Raw genomic sequence first — 19,075 nt, 5'->3', positions numbered from 1 at the left:
CCCAGAATGATAGTGACTTCTTCCCTTTGCTTGAGGAAATACAGACCTTCACTATGTCTTTATACATTTGTGAATGGCAACAGTGTATACTGTTTGGTACTTTTAACAGAAAAATACTCTGAAAAATTACCATCATGTTAAAACTGCCATGCAATTGTAATATGATGCTTTCTTCTCCATGTGCTTGGAAGTTCAATTATGCAATACATAGGATTCATTGGGCTATTCTACAATCAATTCTAACAGCTAGATCTCATTAAGCTTTTGTGACAATGTTTTAATGGGCAAATGTAAAATGGTTTAAGTGATGTTATCATAAGCAACAATACTTTATTTAAACTATCAAACTTTAAACTTCTTGCACAACCGCCAATGTAGATAATCATTTGTCATTCTGTGTTCTATCCTTGCCTTACCTTCTACAACTGAGCTGTGCCATATTGTAGCCACCAGCCATGTCAGGTTATGGAGCACCTGAAATGTGGCTAGTCTTAACTGAGTTGAGCTGAAAGTGTAAAACACACTCTAAATTCCCAAGATAGTATAAAAATAATGTAAATGTTATTAACAATTTTTTATTGACTATGTACTGAAATGATAATACGTTGAGTATATTGAGTTAAACATATTACTAAAATTAATTTCACTCATTTATTTTTATGCTTTCTAATGTGGCTACTAAAATAACTAAAATTATATATGTGGTTTGAATTATATTTCTATAGACAGAGCTGTCCTAGAAAACTCTAATGTAGAACATAATGGAAACTAAATGCAAAAGGTTTAAACAAGGGTGCTAGTCCTAGCCACATCACTACTAAATGGTATGACTTGGAGTTAGTAAAGACTCACGTGACTAATTTTAAAACGCTATTATAGGGTAAGACTGTCTCATGTGTTACTATTACAACAGGCTCTTCTATGTATCTGCCTTAAGAGAGTTTCTTGACCCATTTCTACAAATCACATAATGTTTTCATTAGGAAATATGTGTTCTATTCATTTTTTTCAAACCTCAGTTTGGCTGGTTCTAGCTTTGGAAGATAATAGACATGTTCGAAGTGGATAAGATATTCTCAGGTAGGGAAAGGACAGTATTAAAAGCCTGTAGATCACAGGTGTACAACCCGCAGCAGCTGAGAGCCATAAGGAGCCCTAGACCAGAGGCTATTACACTGGGGCAAGGGGAGTGTCCTCAGATGTAAATAAAGGAACAGGTGACACTACCTGCTGAAAAACCACCACAAAGTATCTTCTTGGTGTGCTGCCAGAGTTACCTTACATGTTATATTAAATTTGCAGTAACTATATTTGAACAATTGTGAAGCTAAGTATATATTCTTCATGGTTAATATTAAATACCAATGAAATTGGAAAACATATACATTAAAATGAGCAATAGCAATGCAATGTGACAATGATGCTGTTGTATATCCTGAAAAGCATAAATACCTTGCAACATTAACATGATTCTCGTGACCAGAATCTACAGTCTTTAGGGCTTCCAGTTCTACCCTCCTCTGTGTTCTGGGATGATTTCATTCTCTGACCACTTTTCTCAGTGTGAACCACAGCAAACCCTTACTTCAAACAGCCTACTATGACCTTATTTGGCCTTTACTTGGCAGGGATAACAATTTGCATATTGAGTCAACCTTTGTTTCTTTCTCATTAGTCTAAGAAAATTAAAGGTGTATTCTTTGCATTCACACGATCATAAGAGCACTAAAATCTTTAGATTTTACATGATTCTGAGGTAGTTATCCAAATTATCTACTTATAACATTTTTTTCAGATAATCACCAAAAGTGAACCATAATGGTTTAAAACAATCTGCAAGATAATTTACGGGTGCCCATTTGAAACACACTGCAAGAAAGGAAAATGTATCCTGATTAGCGGAAATTCAGTCTAAGTTTATTGTTTTATTTTTCTGAATTTTCTTATATATCAAACTAATACCTTTGGAAAGACACAGAGGGAGATCCAAGATAGAGAATTAGATAAATACTGTGCTTGCCTCATTCCATGAATGCCTCAAACTTACAACTAAATTATAGAACAATCAACGTGGAGAACCATCTGAAGTCTAGCTGAACACAAATTTTATAACTAAGGATATAAAGAAGAAGCCATGTTGAAACTTGTAGGATGGGCAGAGACATAAAATGGGCTGGTCCCACACCCACGTGTGGTGGTTGAAAATCAGAAGACATATCTTAGCCATAGAGGTTCCCCATGAAGGAGTGAGGAATCCCAGACCCCCTCACCAGGTTCCCCTGCTCAGAGTACTGGTGCTGGGAAGAGAGACCCCCACAACTGTCTGTGAAAAACAGTGGGGATTCTGACCATCCAGGTGGGATAGAAGGCTATGATAAACCCAGACACTCTTTTAAAGGGCCCATGCAGGCACTCATTCCGGACTCTGGCCAAGGGTCAGTGACTGGGAGCATCCAAGATGTATGGGGAAAGACTGAGTTGTGTAACTTTGGGGCAAGAACTCAGAGAACAGTCCCCAATCTCCCTATGTGGGGCCTTCCTCCTGTGCAGCCAGCAGGGAGGTGCCATCTTTCCTGTGTTGAACCCACCCCCACAGGCCAAATCTGAATCTGATTGGCCTAGTGAGTTCCGCTGCTCCACCCGGCTGACTCACTGAGAGCCTACCTCACCCAATTTGTGTACTACATAAGGCTTTATCAGTGGCTGAACCTTAAAGGAGCCAGTGATTGGCAGCAGGCCTCAGGGTGTCCTGGCTTTCTGTGGCACTACCACAGACTTGGTACTGGTGGCAGCTGTCCTCAGTTCACAGTGTGGCCTTTCCCACATGCCTCCAGGTATAGCATAGGCAGTAACAAACTGGATCACTGTGTAGCTCCTACCAGGTACTACCCAGCCAGTCACAGGCAGTGGCTGACCTGGGCCTGTACCAAAGCCCCTCCCAAGAGGCCCCCACACCCACATACTTGGAGGTTGGCTTCAGACCACAGCACAACATTGCCCAATTAGTCCCAAAAGCGACATATACAAAGGGCGGTCTCAAAAGGTACTAGAGCCTGCAGGGGCAAATCCTGCTCCATGGGATAAGTTCTCTGTACAGCAGCCCACAAGCTGTGGATGTGGCCAAACCTCACAGCCAGTCAGCCTGAGGGTCAATACCACCCCTGACATGCCAAAAATAATCAAGGCTTAATTATATTGAGGGACACTCCTGGAGCACCCAGCTCAGGTGACCAGGGAGACTGGGCCACTGGGCCCCACAAGACACCTAGCAAGACTGGGAGACATAGAAGCCCTACCTAACATAGACACAACCACAGAGAATCACCCAAAATGAGGAAACAAAGAATTGTGTCCCAAATGAAAGAACAGAAGAAAATCACACCCCCCCCAACCAAAAAATGAACTAAACAAAATGGAGGTAAGCAACCTACCAGATACAGAGTTCAAAACAGTAATTATAAGAATGCTCAAGGAACTTGGTGAGAACTTCACCAAAGACATAGCAAGCATAGAAAAAGACACAGAAAGCATAAAAAATGACCAGTCAGAAGTGAAGAATACAATAATTCAAATGAAGTATGCATCAATAGGAATCATCAGCAGACTAGATGAAACAGAGGATCGAATCAGTGATTTGGAAGACAGTGCAGCATAAAACACCTAATTGGAGCAGCAAAAAGAAAAAAGAATCCACAAAAGTGAGAACAGTTTAAGAGACCTGTCGAATAACATCAAGCATAACACCATTCACCTCATGGGGTACCAGATGAGAAGAGAGAAAGCAAGAGATTGAGAATATATTTGAAGAAATCATGACTGAAAGCTTTCCTAACCTGGGAAAGGAAATAGATGTAAAAGCTCAGGAAGTGCAGAGAGATCCAACCAAGATGAACCTAAACAGGCCCACAGCAAGACACAGTATAATTAAAATGATAGTTTTTGTTTGTTTGTTTGTTTGTTTTACATTTATTGGGGTGACAATTGTTAGTAAAATTACATAGATTTCAGGTGTACAATTCTGTATTACATCATCTATAAATCCCATTGTGTGTTCACCACCCAGAGTCAGTTCTCCTTCCATCACCATATATTTGATCCCCCTTACCCTCATCTCCCACTCCCCACCCCCCCTTACAAGAAAAAGCAAGGATCCCAAAAACAGCAAGAGAAAGCAGACAGTTAACTACAACGGAGCTTCCATAAAACTGTCAGCCGATTTCTCAACAGAAACTTTGCAGACAAGAAGGGATTGGCATAAAATATTCAAAGTGATGAGAAACAAGAATCTACAACCAAGGGTACTCTACCCAGGAAAGCTATCATTTAAAATCAAAGGATAGATAAAGAGCTTCCCAGACAAGAAAAAGCTAAAGGAGATCATCACCACCAAACCAGAATTATAAGAAACCTTAGAGGGATTTCTTTAAAATGGAAAAAAAAAAATAAAAAACATGAATAATAAAATGTCAATAACTACATATCTATCAACAATTGTTTTCAATGTAAGTGGATTAAGTTCTCCAATCAAAAACGTAGGGTGGCTGAATGGAAACAAAACCCTTACATATGCTGCCTACAAGAGACTCACTTCAGATTGAAAGACACACACAGACTGAAAGTAAAGGGATGGAAAATGTTATTTGGTGAAAAGGGAACTGAAAAAAAAAAAAAAAAAAAGGTGGAGTAGCAATACTTATACCAGACAAAGAAACTTTAAAACAAAGGCTATAACAAGAGACAAAGAAGGACCCAGTAATTCCACTTCTTGGTATTTATCTGAAGAAACCTAAAATGCTACTTTGAGGGGACGTGTGTATCCATAAGTTCATTACAGCATTATCTACAAGGCCAAGATGTAGAGGCAGCCTAAGTGTCTCCATAATGGATGAATGGATAAAGAGGAGCTAGTACATATATACAATGGAATGTTGCTGGCCATGGAAGGGAATGGGTTATTGCCATCTGCGGTGGCATGGATGGACCTGGAGGGTATTGTGCTGTGTAGAGTGTCAGACAGTGAAAGATAGATGCAATGTGATCTTGCTTATGTATGGAATCTAAAGAAAAAAATAAACAAACAAATCAGAAACAGATTCATAGATACAGAGAATATTTTAATGGCTGCCAGATGAAAGGTAAGTTGGACTGGTGGGTGAAAAGGGGAAGGGATTAAGAAATACAAATTGGATGTTGCAAAACAGTCCTGGGGATGTAGGGTATAGTAAAAGGATTATAGTCGATAATATTGTAATAGCTATGTATGGTGTCAGATGGGTACTAGATTTATCAGGGTGATAGATGGTAGGGGGTTTGAGGAAAGGATGAAAAAGATGAAGGGATTAGGAAGTACAAATTCGTAATTAAAAAAAAAAAAGTCATAGAGATGTAAAGTAAAGCATAGGGAATACAGTCAATAATATGGTGATACCTATCTATAGTTCCAGGTGGGTACTAGGCTAATCAGGGGGTCACTTCTTAAATTATACAAATGTCTAATCATATGCTATACACCTGAAATGAATATAAAATAATACTGAATATCACTGTAACTGAAAAATTAAAAATGGGGGAAAAGGTAAAGGGAAGTCCAAATTTCCAGGTATAAAACAAATAATTCACGGGGATGTAATGTAAAGCTTGGATATATAGTCAGTAATATTGTGATAACATCTTACAGTGTCAGATGGTTGCTGGACTTACCACCATGATCCCTTCTTTAGGTATATAAATGTTGAATAACTATCGTGTACACCTGAAACTAATATAATATTGTATGCTAACGATTTTTAACAAAAGTCTTTAAAAAAATAAAAAAAAGAACACACACACACACACACACACAAATAAAAGTAACACTTTCGTTCTCATCTCTATCTAATCTGTATTTCCACTATATTAACCTTTGCTTCTGAAGGAAGTAATTTAGGCAAGGAGACAAAGAGATAACAGAAAGAAAACATAGAACTAGAGTTCAAGAACAAAGAAAGGGTCATGATGGAAGATGGAGAGCAAATAAGAAGATGAAAGGGGACCAAACAGGTGAGCGGACAAAGGGCCTTAGTATTACTCTTTGTGTTTCTTGTGAAATGCAATATTGATAAAAAAGAAATTAAAGCTTTTATGGATAGAAATTTCCTCTTAAAATAGATTCTATGGAGAATGAGTGCCGAGGAATCAAAGATGGCACAATAGCAGAAAGTGAAAGTTGGGGAGTATACACCTCCCATGACAGGCTAGCTCCAGTAAATGTAAGGACTTTGAACCTACTACCTATTGGTAGTTAATGAGAAATAGAAAATGATATATATTGCTTAATATGCTTAGATGACTTAGGTCTTATGTCTATATTGATCTGTCGTGAATGAAGATGCTATTCATAAATTGAGTACTTTACATAATACAGTCTTTTGATAAATAATAACATCATTGCCATCCATAATGACATAATTGTACAAATATATCCTTTACAAAATTCTTTAATTTTTTCCAAATTCTTTTTCTGGCAATATGTAAACGAGATCTGCTAAAACATGAAACTAAATATCCTACAAGTTAAGAACTGAAAACTAACATTTCTATTTTTATCTGTTACTGTCCTTAGGAATAAAAAGTGGTGAAATACTGTGAAAACAAACAAACAAAAAAATAAATAAATAAAAAATAACTTTTACAATTGAACCAAGTAAGTGGTAGAGGGTAAAAGGATGCTCATCTCATAACTATGGTGTTTATTTATCAAGTATTCAGGGAAAACAAGTTTATTGAGCATAATAATTTGTACAGGTCCACCTTTCAGCATGAGTCAAGTATTAAAAGATAAGGAAAGAAAAACCTAGAAATCATTATGGACTTGCTCTGACCACATTTGGCTCAGGTCGGTAATACAAATGAGGGATACACTGTCTCTGGTGGAAATAATGAGTAGCCAAGAAGAAACCACCAGGAATCCTGACTTTTCCACCCAGGTTTGCCTACTAGAAAGTAAATACAGACTCTAATATATGATCTAAGATAGATGGAAAGGTGTTACCTACCCAAAAGCAACTCCTCATTGCTTTGTCAAGATATCTACGTTTCTCAGTTTTAGTATCTCCTTATAGAAATATATGTGTGTCCACTGGACTAAATAACATAAAATATTGAGATAGATAACTCAGTTAGAAGAGGTTAGATTAAATGTATAAATTAGTCAACATAGCACTAGCTACCACTTAAATAGCACTTAGGCCTTAGGGACTGTTACAAAGAGCATTTGACTCAAAGTTTTGCATAAAAGCAAACTCTTATTCTTTATGGGAGGGAAGAACCAGAAAAAAAAAAACCCACTGTATTTTATATCCAGATATATTGGCTGTCACTGTAGAAGAGACCTTACAGATAGCCATTAAGCTTCATTGCATTTCTTAATGCCCTTTCGGTTCTATCATAAATTGAGATCATGACATTATGAGAGTATTTATAGAATTAATAATTTCCAGCTCTCATCTGGGTCCATCTTTCTTTAGATTTCCTGTCCAGTACATAGGAAAGGCCCATTTGGAATTTAAGAAAATATCCAGAGACTTCGAAAAGCTATACTCCTTCTAAATCCATACGTATTTATTTATTTATTTTTTAATAACAGACGTAAATTTGAAGGGGAAATACCATATACTATAAGCCATTTGGGGATATCCTGTCTCTTAAGGATGACTTACACTTGTCATTTGAATCCATGGATGCTAAGAGCTTAAACTCAAAACTCAGCTGTACTTTAGCTCTGAGTCATTCCTTCCATGAACTCTGCATGCATTTTTATGACAAACACACATGTGTATGAAGTATGTGACCTCATTGGCAGTTATCTGCAGTGTCAAGTAGTACTGGCAGATACCCAAGAATTGACTGACACACATTTTATAGAACTGGAGTGAATTAATATGACTACCAACTCCCAAATGTATGACAGGAAACAGAAAAACTTGAATACAGCAATCAATGACATACTGTGTGTGGTCAGAAGCCATTTACTCTATAGCAAGAATATTTTGGAATACACTATTCAGGAGAGTAAACATTGCTATTAAAATGCTAGGGGAGTAAAATAAGGATTTAATTAGAAGAATAAATGAGGAGGTTATTTTGCAAACTATTTATCACTTTTAAGAAGGAATTGCCTTTTCCTCCTACAAGTTCTGAAGCTATTGAATGATGAAGGGAGGACTGATTTGCTTCAAAGGTGATGTCTTTATTTCTGTGGCCATTGGCCATCTGGAATAGTAAGTCCATAATGTTGTTTTCCATAATGGGTTTCAACAATCTTGGGAACTCAGTGTAAGACAGTAAGTTATTTTAAAGGAAGTACACTGCGAAGAAAAAATTGAATGTTAAAATGTCCTCAAAAGCCATGATAAAAGCAAAATGTCTTTTTTTGTACGATAAAATTATTTGTGATATGTAAAGGCTGGACAGATTTTTAAATGGGAAACTATTTCATTTTTTGTGTAGCATGGGGCAGGTAAATAGCAAAGTATACATGTTACTTCTAAACTAGAATCTAGAACAAAGATGTGTCCTGGTTCTATCTGAAAAACCACTCTCGTAAATAAAAGTTACTAAATTCAAACTCCATGAAAGTTTATGAACTCTAATCCAAAAATTCTGCTCTCAGTCTGATTGCTATTTTATTTCTTAACTTGTCTAATCTTTCCATTACCCTCATTCTTTTCCTAACTGTATGAAGCACATACAGTCTTTTTTACCAAAGAGACATAAAGTTATGCTCACAAAGAGCATAACTGTTTAAATCCAGGGGAAGTATTTTAAGTACCACTACAGATCAAATTAGAGCAGATTCTCTCTTAAGGCAGCTTGCATTGAAAATTAAATTTTATGTTGTCTAGACAAACTATCATGATAATATATTTTCCAGAATTTCCTAGATAGACTGTCTAGACTGCTCCAAATTCCCCAGGTAACAGCATAATCATCTTCTCACTGACTTCCTAAACAGTCTGGAATAGTATTTCCCAATATATAGTTACCATGCAAATCAAGGTCACTGAGCTTCTAAAGGAAGACTTCTCTCAAAGGCTTTGTGCTTTAGAATTTCAGAGAAATACTTGCACACCAATATCCAACCTAAAAGGTGATCATATGGGAATCTTTATTTATTTGTTTCAGTGGAGGAAATGGCCTCCTCCATTTGCCTGAGTATATGGCCTGGCTCCAGAACCTGTACCTCTCCATTCCCCCATCCACCCATAAGGCTGCAATGAGTAATTAACTGTTGACTTGAGAAGGAATATGCTGTGAACTCTACCAAATAGCAACTTCAAATAGAGAAAAAAATATTTGGATATTTTTCAGATAATGATAAAAATATGGAATGGTATATGACATTTTAATTTAAGGTAATCAAGGTCATCTAAGCTTCAAATTTAAAAATGAAGGAAAATGAGATAAGTGCAGAAGCATGAGCAGAATCATATGAGAGTCCAGTGCCATAATTTACAAAATCTGATGAAGTACATTTAAGAGACAAGGTGACACTTAATTAACTAACATGAAAGATGGCAACAGCTTTCAGCCCTGAGATGCTGATTTATATTTTGAGGACGATAACTGACATTTTTTCCATCACCTATGACCTATTAGACAACGTTAAACTTTCACAACAACTGATGAGGTATGAGGTATAATAGAAACCATTCTCTATCACTTTCTTGATTAGAAACAGAGACAGAGAGAAAATACCGTAAGTAGCTTGCTCTGTATCAAGCATCTAGTATCAAATTGAGGTTGGACAAAAACCCCTGCAGTCTGAGGCCAGAGGACATGCTTTTAACAATGATGGGATTAGAACTCTGAGTTACTATAGCAAAAAATGTCATCGGGTCAGGCCCTGCTAGGAGGGTTAGAAGGCAGCTTATCTAAGTAGTCAACCTCTCACTTAAAATATACGAATGCCGCGGTCCAAAAAGGGTTTGTTTAGTTTTGTTTTACATATTATGAGACAGAGTCTCAGAGAGGTTAAGGAATTTTTCCAGTGCTCCACAGCTAGCGATTTGTAGACAATCAAAGACAGATGTGACCCCAAGCCCATGTTTTTTTCACTAAGCAGTACTAGGGGCTCAGCTCTCCTGGTTCCATTGCTCTGTACAGAGGATGCAAAAAGCACAATATAATGTGGAGGGAATTCTCTAGAGCTATCTCTAGAATATGAAAAAGTGGGACAATCCCCTTGGGGCCCAACTGTTAGGACACCTGACCATAGGAAATCTCTGAGAAAGAGACAGAGAGATTTATCCAGAGGTCCTCAAAAGTGTATAAAGTCTGCAGGACTATGTGCAGGATATTATTTCTAATTACACCAACAAGAAACAAGCAATTTAAGTAAAAACTGCCTTTCCTTAACATTAGTTTTTTAGTGTTTTTTTTTTACTTAAAACTCTTGGGTATGTCAGCAAATACAGTATAGGAGCTTGTAAGGGAGAGGAGGAAGGGTGCAGGGGGGAATAGGCTGATGAGGGGCAATTACCTAAACTGGTGAGACCCGAGGAAAGTGTTTCATCTTCCCAGGCTCTTAAGGAAACTCATAATTGTACTTAGTCTGGAAACCACATTGCCTCTAAAGTGTCTTCTTATACAAGAAAAAAGAAAAAGGTACAACATTGTTTTGATTTCTAAGCCTTTGGGTTGAAAGAACACATTTCTATCTCTTTAGGAAAACTTAAGAAAATTTAGAGAGAGAGTCAAGCATTTCAGTTATAAAGACGGGCTAATACAAATTATATTTTACCTTTAGCGTTCCAGAAATATTCCATGAACAAATCCTTAATTTCTTCAGTATTTCTTAATTCCAATTTGGAAGAAAATCTGTCACATATAATTTTCTCACTACATGAATACTTTTGTTCTTCTTAGGATTTTGAGCCAAAAATTATAAAAGGGTTTATAATTGAAGGCTGTTGGAAGGCTCAATTTGTGGAACTGCTTTCCATATTATTAACTTTTTTCTGTAAATGTTCCCCTAATTTCAATTTTTACTTCAATTTACCTAATTTTAACCTCCTCACCAAATTTGCTCACTAAAACATTTTTAGGAAAAACAGACAAATTAAAGAAACTTTTTTTCCCCCCCATATCACCAAAATCATAGCCAAAAATACAAAAGCAACACTTAGCTGAGCAAGAACACACGTGTGAACAATTTAGGTCAAACATGATAGCAGATCACTGTGCACACATACAGCATCCTTTTTAAATCTCTAGGTAGAAGAAAACAACTGGGGTGGCAGACACTTCTGGCTGAGAATGAAAATGGAGGGGAAAACTGGCAATATACAAATGAAGGAGAAAACAGTATACTTTCAGCCTGCTGACATCTGCTGCACATGCAAAATGGATTGGATTCTGTAATCCAGGGCGAAAGCGAATGCTGTCTTCCTTCCTTCCTCCTGTTCCATAGTTATTGTTGAGTGATGGCCTCATTGTTTTTGCATTCACAGATTAAAATTAATAACAGCATCTGAATTTGAAGTAGGTCCCACTGAATAGAGAACCAGAAGCTGAATGAACTGAATAAATTAGGAATGAAGCATTTGAATAGGAAGGGGTCATGGACAAACACTATTTTTTAAAAGCCAGCTTTACCTCAGGATGATGTCCAATTTCAATGTAGGTGCAAATTGGATGAAAAGCCCCAGTTCCACAGGCGTACAAGTGAGTCTGATTATAAGCCTTAAGCACCTTGATGAAATTAGCACATTCTTTCTGTAAGACAAAAAGAAAACCAGTGAGTTCTAGCAGTCAGCGTGACTGAGGTATCCTCTAGGGTGCCAAGCATGTCTGAACAGATTTCTTTTGTGTCCTTTTCACAGCATTTCTAGGGCTTATTATTCTATTGTTTGTTCATATTATTACACAAACTAAAAACATGGAAGTTCTTACTCTATGGGGAGCTAAACGAAATACTTTCTTCCATAGCTCTTCTATAAAATTATTTGTAATTCATTTATAAAAAAAGTAGAATAAAGTTATAGATAACCAACAATCAAAGGTGGCTTTTCTAGAAATGAGGGGAACAGCAAATTATTTGATTAATTAATTAGACAAAGAATACAATGTGAAAATTTCTTGCAAAAATCAGATTTGAATTTAAGGAAAGGAAAACAAACAACAAAAAAGATAATATGACCTTCTCTTAAACATGAAGTTTAAATGTCAATAGTAATCCATAAAGATGGGCAATTGACTTTGAACTTGAGTAGTACTGCCTCATAGTGAGCTCTACAGACCCTAAGAGGGTAGAGCCACCTTCTGCTGAAAATGTCACTTCAGCCTCAAACACATTTGGGTATATTTTTGACGAGATAAAGATGTTAGAGTTTGGAATATCTGTTGGGTAAACAACCTTTTGTAGAGTGGCTATAATTAATAAGTACTTTAAGGAGATCCATGGACATCTTGAACCCATAAATGGACTCCCTGCTTAATGAGCCACAGATTCCTCCAAATACAGAACAATTAGTGACAAGAGTAAATTCTAGTCATGTCTTATTATTTATAGAAATGTAGACACCCCTGCCATTGTATTATCTGAATAAAATATCACTTAAGAAATTAAATGGACAGAGCTGTTTGTATTCTTTCTACATGTTTTATTACATCTGTAGAGCCTGTGAAAGAAAATGTTTTTTTATGAGAGATCTTAGCCTTCTGTCCCTGTTGAGGAAAGAGTTGGAGGACAAAGTGAGATATTCAGAATATAAATTGGATAATGTTATTTAAAAAAAACAAAAAAACAAAAAACAAACAAAATACAACAGAGAAGGAAAGACTCAATTTTTGCAAAATATTTCAGTATTGTTAAAAGAAAAACTCTCAAATAGCTTCAAATAAAACTTTATGGTCTATTAACCATACAATACATCTTAAAAATTGAATATAAGTAGAAAACATGAGTTCATCATGGAATACATAATACCCGTTTTTAAAACATGCTAAATAAAATTGGGCTGAAAATTATGTTGTTATTGATCATAGACATTCTTAATTAGTTTTGTGTTTTTGTCTATAAACATTTGGAATTAAGACACAAACATGTAACAATAAATGCAGATAAAGATAAAAAACAGGCTATAGTGTGAACAAGGCTGGCAAACACAGTAGAGGATTGGGTCAGTCCTGACACCTCTAAGTGTGTGTGTAACACTCCCAAAGTCACTCTCTATGACATGTATGACATGTGACTTACCAAGTGAAAGTTCAGAATGCATTGGGGCTTATGTAGTCAGTTGGCGTTTATAACTGTGGTGTTACAGTAATTTAAGTACATTTCCACATGACATCTGTATTCTGTGTTTGAAGCCAATAATTTTGGTCTTAACTCTATCACCCCCATAAAAAGGGGGCAGGCAGCCAAACTTGAGCAGAATAATTGGTATTTAAATTCAAATAATTGCTTTCCATCATCACTGATTCTTCTAGGATGAAACTTGAGGATGTCCTATAAATATATTGTCCTAAAAGTGAATTAGACCTATTTAAAGTAAAATATGTAACTTCCACTTATGACTCATCATGATTTCTTAACGTATGCTGAGTAGTTTCGGGGAATAACTACAATAAACATGTAATTTATCCCACTGTTTTGCTACTCAGATTCTGACTCTTACTTTTGTCTGGTAAGGGATCATAACATACACAATTAAGCTCTAAAATCAACTGATTTTTCAAGTAGTTATGAAGAAAAAATTCCTAGCTTAAAGGGTACATGGATCTCATCCATGTTTCACTTTGAACATGGTACATCCTAGGCAAAACTGTGAAATAGATATAACTTAGCTTCCAAGACTCTCAGCAACAAGCCCCCCATTCTGTAACAGTTTCTCCTCTGTCCCCAAGAGGAGAGGGCATGAATGCTTGGGCAGGGGAAAGAGACTGTGGAGAGGGAAACATCTGATAAACTCATTTACAAATGAGGCATTCATGAGGCTTACCCAAAGGATTTATTTGTACTTTTAAGAAAATGCAGTCATTTGCAAAGTCATTTTCAGGAAAGTGTTTTATTGCATCCCTTTCTTTGAAACTTATAGGTGGCCACATGATATGCTTTTACATAAAGACAGCCATCCATGATTGTGGAATGAACATTCAAGATTATAAATAATCAGTTCCATCACCATATATTGAAACCAAGAAATGGTTTGTGTATGTATTAGTAAGCAAATGGATATTCTAATAAGTAACAGTGGCAGTCCCAGATGTATGTCTTGTTCATTTTAGAAAAGAACAGGACTTCAATTTGTCCACCATGCCTTTAAAGATATGCATGCAATTTTGAATACAAACCCAAATTCTCTAATCCCATTAGTAACAGCTAAGTGCACCCTATAAATCTGAGAACAGACGGTAGTTCTCCACAATAAAAAATGAAACGAAGGAAACATTTTATGAGAAAAGATATGTGTAAACACAAATGAAGGCTCATGTCACCTCTGCAACTGTTATGAATCCTAAAATCTTAGAATTTGTGGGTTATCTGTTCTAGATTGGATAACTGATTGGCAAAAATTAATGATTGAAAAACTGTCAGGGTTCTTGAAAACTATGGAATTGAGCCACATTAAATATTATAACTTTAATTTCTTCTCTCTTAACTGTCAAAGAAGAACTACTATAATAAGACAACTATTCCTTTACAGAGCTGGGTCGAGGGTGGGGGACTGGGGAGGGGTGGGAAATCAATCACAGGACTATAGCTGTGAAAACTGGCAAGTGGTTTCACCGAGAATGCTGATAACAGAGTCTATCTGTCCTACAAAGCAACTAGACCCACCCTATTGGCCTAAGGCCTAGAATGATCCCTTTCATTTCCCCACTGAACTCTCCCAGTTGGCAGGGTTGTATTGTTGCCATGCCCAGGGGCTAGCTCAATATTATTTTGAAGTGAAGGCTGATGCAAATAAAATGGAGAAAAATGTCTTGGGTCTGTAGAGGTGTGTTAAGACTGAAATGAAACAAAGAAATTGAATGAAATGCTTTCAAAATTGGTTAAACAATAGCTGTAAGAAAACTCACCAACAACAATGGAGGAGGATACAGGAAATTAAAAGAACTGGACAGAAAAGAAACCAAAACTTAACAGACACTGTTAGGATGGATTTCTTCTTTAAACAGAAAACCTACACACGAGTATCTGTCCTGTCATTTATTTGCTTTCAATCTCTAACTTGTTGCTGCCAGGGTTTCCGAATGTTCCAAAACAGGATATTCTTTTTATTTGGAAACAGCCTGGACATTCCATTAAAAAAGAAGGAAGCGTGGCAGAAAAAGGAAACACACTTCACACGTTTCTGCTCTAGGGAGACAGAAGAAGAGTGTTTCTGACCTTTTCTTGAACCATGACGATTCTTAAAACACAGAATGTAATGTACTTTTTGGCATGGAACTACTGCACTGCTTTGCTCAGCACTGGCGGATTTACAACATAATAAAGAGAATGTAATCAGCTCAAAATGAATTCATTTTCAAACCTTGATCTTTTTTGAAATTTAAGTTGATATACACAGACAACTTTAGCAACAAGTTGTGTTCCCAAGAGTCAGGAAACCACCCTGACCTCTTATTTTACTGAAATGTACTCCAGACCAATAGTATTATAGTAAATTACAAGTAAAGGCAGTTATAAACCAGTAAACCCCAAGGCCACACCTGAGAAGCAATGATTAATCATCATAGTGACAAACCATTTACTTTTGTAAAGTGTTTCTAGTGTTTTCAGATCAAATGGATAGAGGAATTACACATAGAGATATTAGCCTGGAAAAATAAATTAGAAAGAAAATATCTACCCCCGGAAAAAGACATAGGAACCAAAAGCACAGTGATTCAAAAACAAACATTACAAATATGTAGCACTGATTAGACTGTGTTATGCAGACTTTTCCTGGACAGTTACAAAAATAAAGTCCATCCATCTGTCAAAACAACTGTTCCATGCATGAAAATTAAAGCAGAATTGAGGTGTTTTTAACTAACTTCCGATAATTATATTGTTCACAAAAGAATATAATTTACCTCAAATTCCAATTACTTCCTTTCATGTTCTTAAATTATGAATGGAACAGTGAAATTTTACTCTAAGAGAAAAGAGAAGGCTGTAAAGATGAACAACCTCTATGCAAATATATTCAGTTAATGATTAAATCTAACAACTTGTACAGGTTCAAATATAATCAGCCCAAAATGAAGGGGTATGGTACGGCATTACTTCAGGTCACTGAGCATTCACTTAAATAGAAAAAAAAAAAAAAAAAATCTATATTCCATCAGTAGTTTATGTAGAACTATTTTAATGTATAATCTAGCAGCTAGGAAAGCAAAGGAAGTACTTTCCTATCATGATGGGTGGATTCATTTCTGCATGAAAATCCATTAATAAACTTAATTCCTGAAGTTAATCTATTGACTTTCTTTTTCTCTGGTCAATTTATTTGGCAAGCTAGCAGAATACTAGAATCTCCGTGCCAAAGCACTAATCCGTGAGATTGTTCCTGTCACTCAACTTCATCCCTCTCTCTGTTTAAGCAGTTCCGTGCCTATCTAACAATAATGCCTTTTTTTTCTTCTAACACTGTGCTGACATCAGGTCATTCATAATCATGTTTTCCTAATACCTCAGGATTCACTAAAGGATGTTGGAAATCTCTTCTTCAAAGGGACATGTCTAGTAAAACTAAGATTGAACCATGTTCTAATTATAGAATTAGCCATCTAATGTTAAACTAGTAACTTGAAATTTTTTAATTACCCGCCTTATAAAATGGTGAGTAGGCTGTTCTGTCCATTTTGGGAGACATTTTTAGTTCACTATTAATAATGATGGCATAATAACATCAGTTGACCTTGTCACCTTAATGCTTTCTTTTAATTTTAGGGAAGTTTTAAAAATTCTGATTCAATTAGGACAACAAAATTGGCATTATTTCATGGCTAGCCTAGTTATTTAAATATGTTAAGTCTATTCATATTAGTTGAACTATATCATCATCAAAACTATAACTGAAAATTAAATTTAAATTGGCTTGAATGATGTAACAGACACCTGCACAAGGCTACTAAGTCATTGTACTTAAATGCTCAGTTTAGTTAAGGGTCTCATTTGATTGGTTTTTCACCTCTGAATTGACTATTTGTTTTGAAGTTCTGTTTTGAAATACTGCTTAAGGTTCTATAAACATTTTTCTTTCAAATTACTTGAAACTTTCAAACTTGGTCAAAATGATTGTACAAATAACTCTCTAGACCATAAAATTAGCAAAAGTTGCCCAATGTGTTTCTCTTCTACTATTTAAAGAAGCTTTGAGAAATTTAACCTTGAAATGCCATCTGGACCAGAGAAGATGATCATATCTACTTTTTGGCATATATTTTCTTTTATATGTATTGTGTGATCAATCTAAATAATTATCACATTTGCACCATTCCATTCACTGGCATTTATGTGATTGTGAGCAGTCCATAATATGTACCTACCATAACCTTTCTACATCTCAATTCAAATGTGTGCATAAAATTCTAAATATTATGTGAAATCAACCTAAATATTTTCCCTGCCAGAACTATTAAGTAGTTAAAACCCTTACTCTGAATTCAATAATGACATCTTATGATGTGCAATTTTATGCAAAGTGATGAACTATGGAATTTTAAAAGTTGTTTATATGTATTAATATTTAATGGAGATATTACTTCTAAAGTAGGCATTTACATTTGGAAAGGTATTCTCAAATAGTTTAAGAAAAACATATAGAGAAAAAACAAATCATATTGATAAAACCAATAGCATAAAGGCAGTTACTTGTATTAATGTGATGATTTGAAATCAGTCATGGCTTAGAACTATTCAGGCATTGTTTTCCATTTTCTGTGTGAGTGTCAGAAAGTTGCTTAGGATCTCAAAGCCTTAGTCTCCTTAATTAATAATGGATTAATGATATATTCATGTAAATTACTTAGCATGACACCTAGCACTTTTTAATTGATCAATAACTGGCTATCTTAATCTTAACATAAGCAATCATCTATTTATTAGTTCTACATCTGCTTAAGTCACATACCATTTCACACGCTGCACCCTGACTTGGGCAAGAAAAATATTATAAATAGTTTATTTCTTGTAAGGACAGTACAGAGTTTAAGCCCATATTAGTACTAAGGAGAAGTGGATTTAATAAAATTGGTTTTGAATATTAATCTGTGCTCAATTGTTACAAAGGGAAATTGTATTTTGCTCATTAGAATTCGCATGAAATTCCAGTCCTCCAACAGGAGGACTATAAATTATAATCACTCTTTTCATCAAAGTGGTAGATAGCATGAAGCATGCACGTATCAAACAGCAAAAACAATAATTATCTCTGAATAGTTGTGGCCTATAGCAACTTCATGCCCATTTATCTGTCGCAGAGGCAACAGCTTTCATTGATTTCTTCACTATCTCCCACAACTGTATAAGGTTTAATCCTTATATTAAAATCCTTTTCCATATCACTCATATTGGTTCTAGTCTCTGATAAAATCTTAATTGATAAAAGGATGTATCTTACTACCATATAATAGCTCATTATGATATGTAACATAAGGGAACATGAATTTGACACATTAAAAAAACAACAAACAACATAAAAACAACAACACACAGGATTATTAATTGATAATTTTATTCACTTCTAAATGTAAATGGTTTCTCCTTTTAAAATGAACATTAAGTTTTAGATTCAATAAGTTATATTAAGTTTGGTATCAATTAAAACACAATTCTAAAGAATCTATTTTTTAGTTCACACATATATACACACATAGTCTATAATACTATGTAAAGCATATAGTATAAAGTATATTTATTATATTTAGCATCTAATTTGAATTTAATTATCAGATCTTTAAGAATGTTCTCTGAGCACAACAATGCTAAATATAAGTTAAGATTCTCAGTCTCCTGAAATAATGTCAAATTTTAGAGACACTACAATTTTGCATCCTGTATTCCTTATCATGCTTAAAAATCTAGTAAGTAGAAATATATAAA

General features: G+C 35.4%; 1 protein-coding gene across 5 annotated transcripts in view; it reads right to left on the bottom strand.

Annotated features, from left to right (window-relative positions):
• The window catches only part of SEMA3A (semaphorin 3A), a 458,699-nt gene that overhangs the window by 119,654 nt on the left and 319,970 nt on the right, over positions 1-19,075 (bottom strand). For all 5 annotated transcript variants that reach the window (XM_088797782.1, XM_074340665.2, XM_074340667.2 and 2 more), the window contains one exon: positions 11,635-11,754. In XM_088797782.1, the coding sequence (XP_088653908.1) occupies positions 11,635-11,754 (120 nt within the window). The remainder of the gene's footprint in view (positions 1-11,634; positions 11,755-19,075) is intronic.

This window comes from Rhinolophus sinicus, chromosome 4 (assembly GCF_057876585.1).
Source record: "Rhinolophus sinicus isolate RSI-liver-muscle chromosome 4, RSI-T2T, whole genome shotgun sequence".
Taxonomy (NCBI): domain Eukaryota; kingdom Metazoa; phylum Chordata; class Mammalia; order Chiroptera; family Rhinolophidae; genus Rhinolophus; species Rhinolophus sinicus.
Note: the sequence above shows the minus strand (reverse complement) of the source record. Positions and strands in the feature narration are given on the sequence as shown.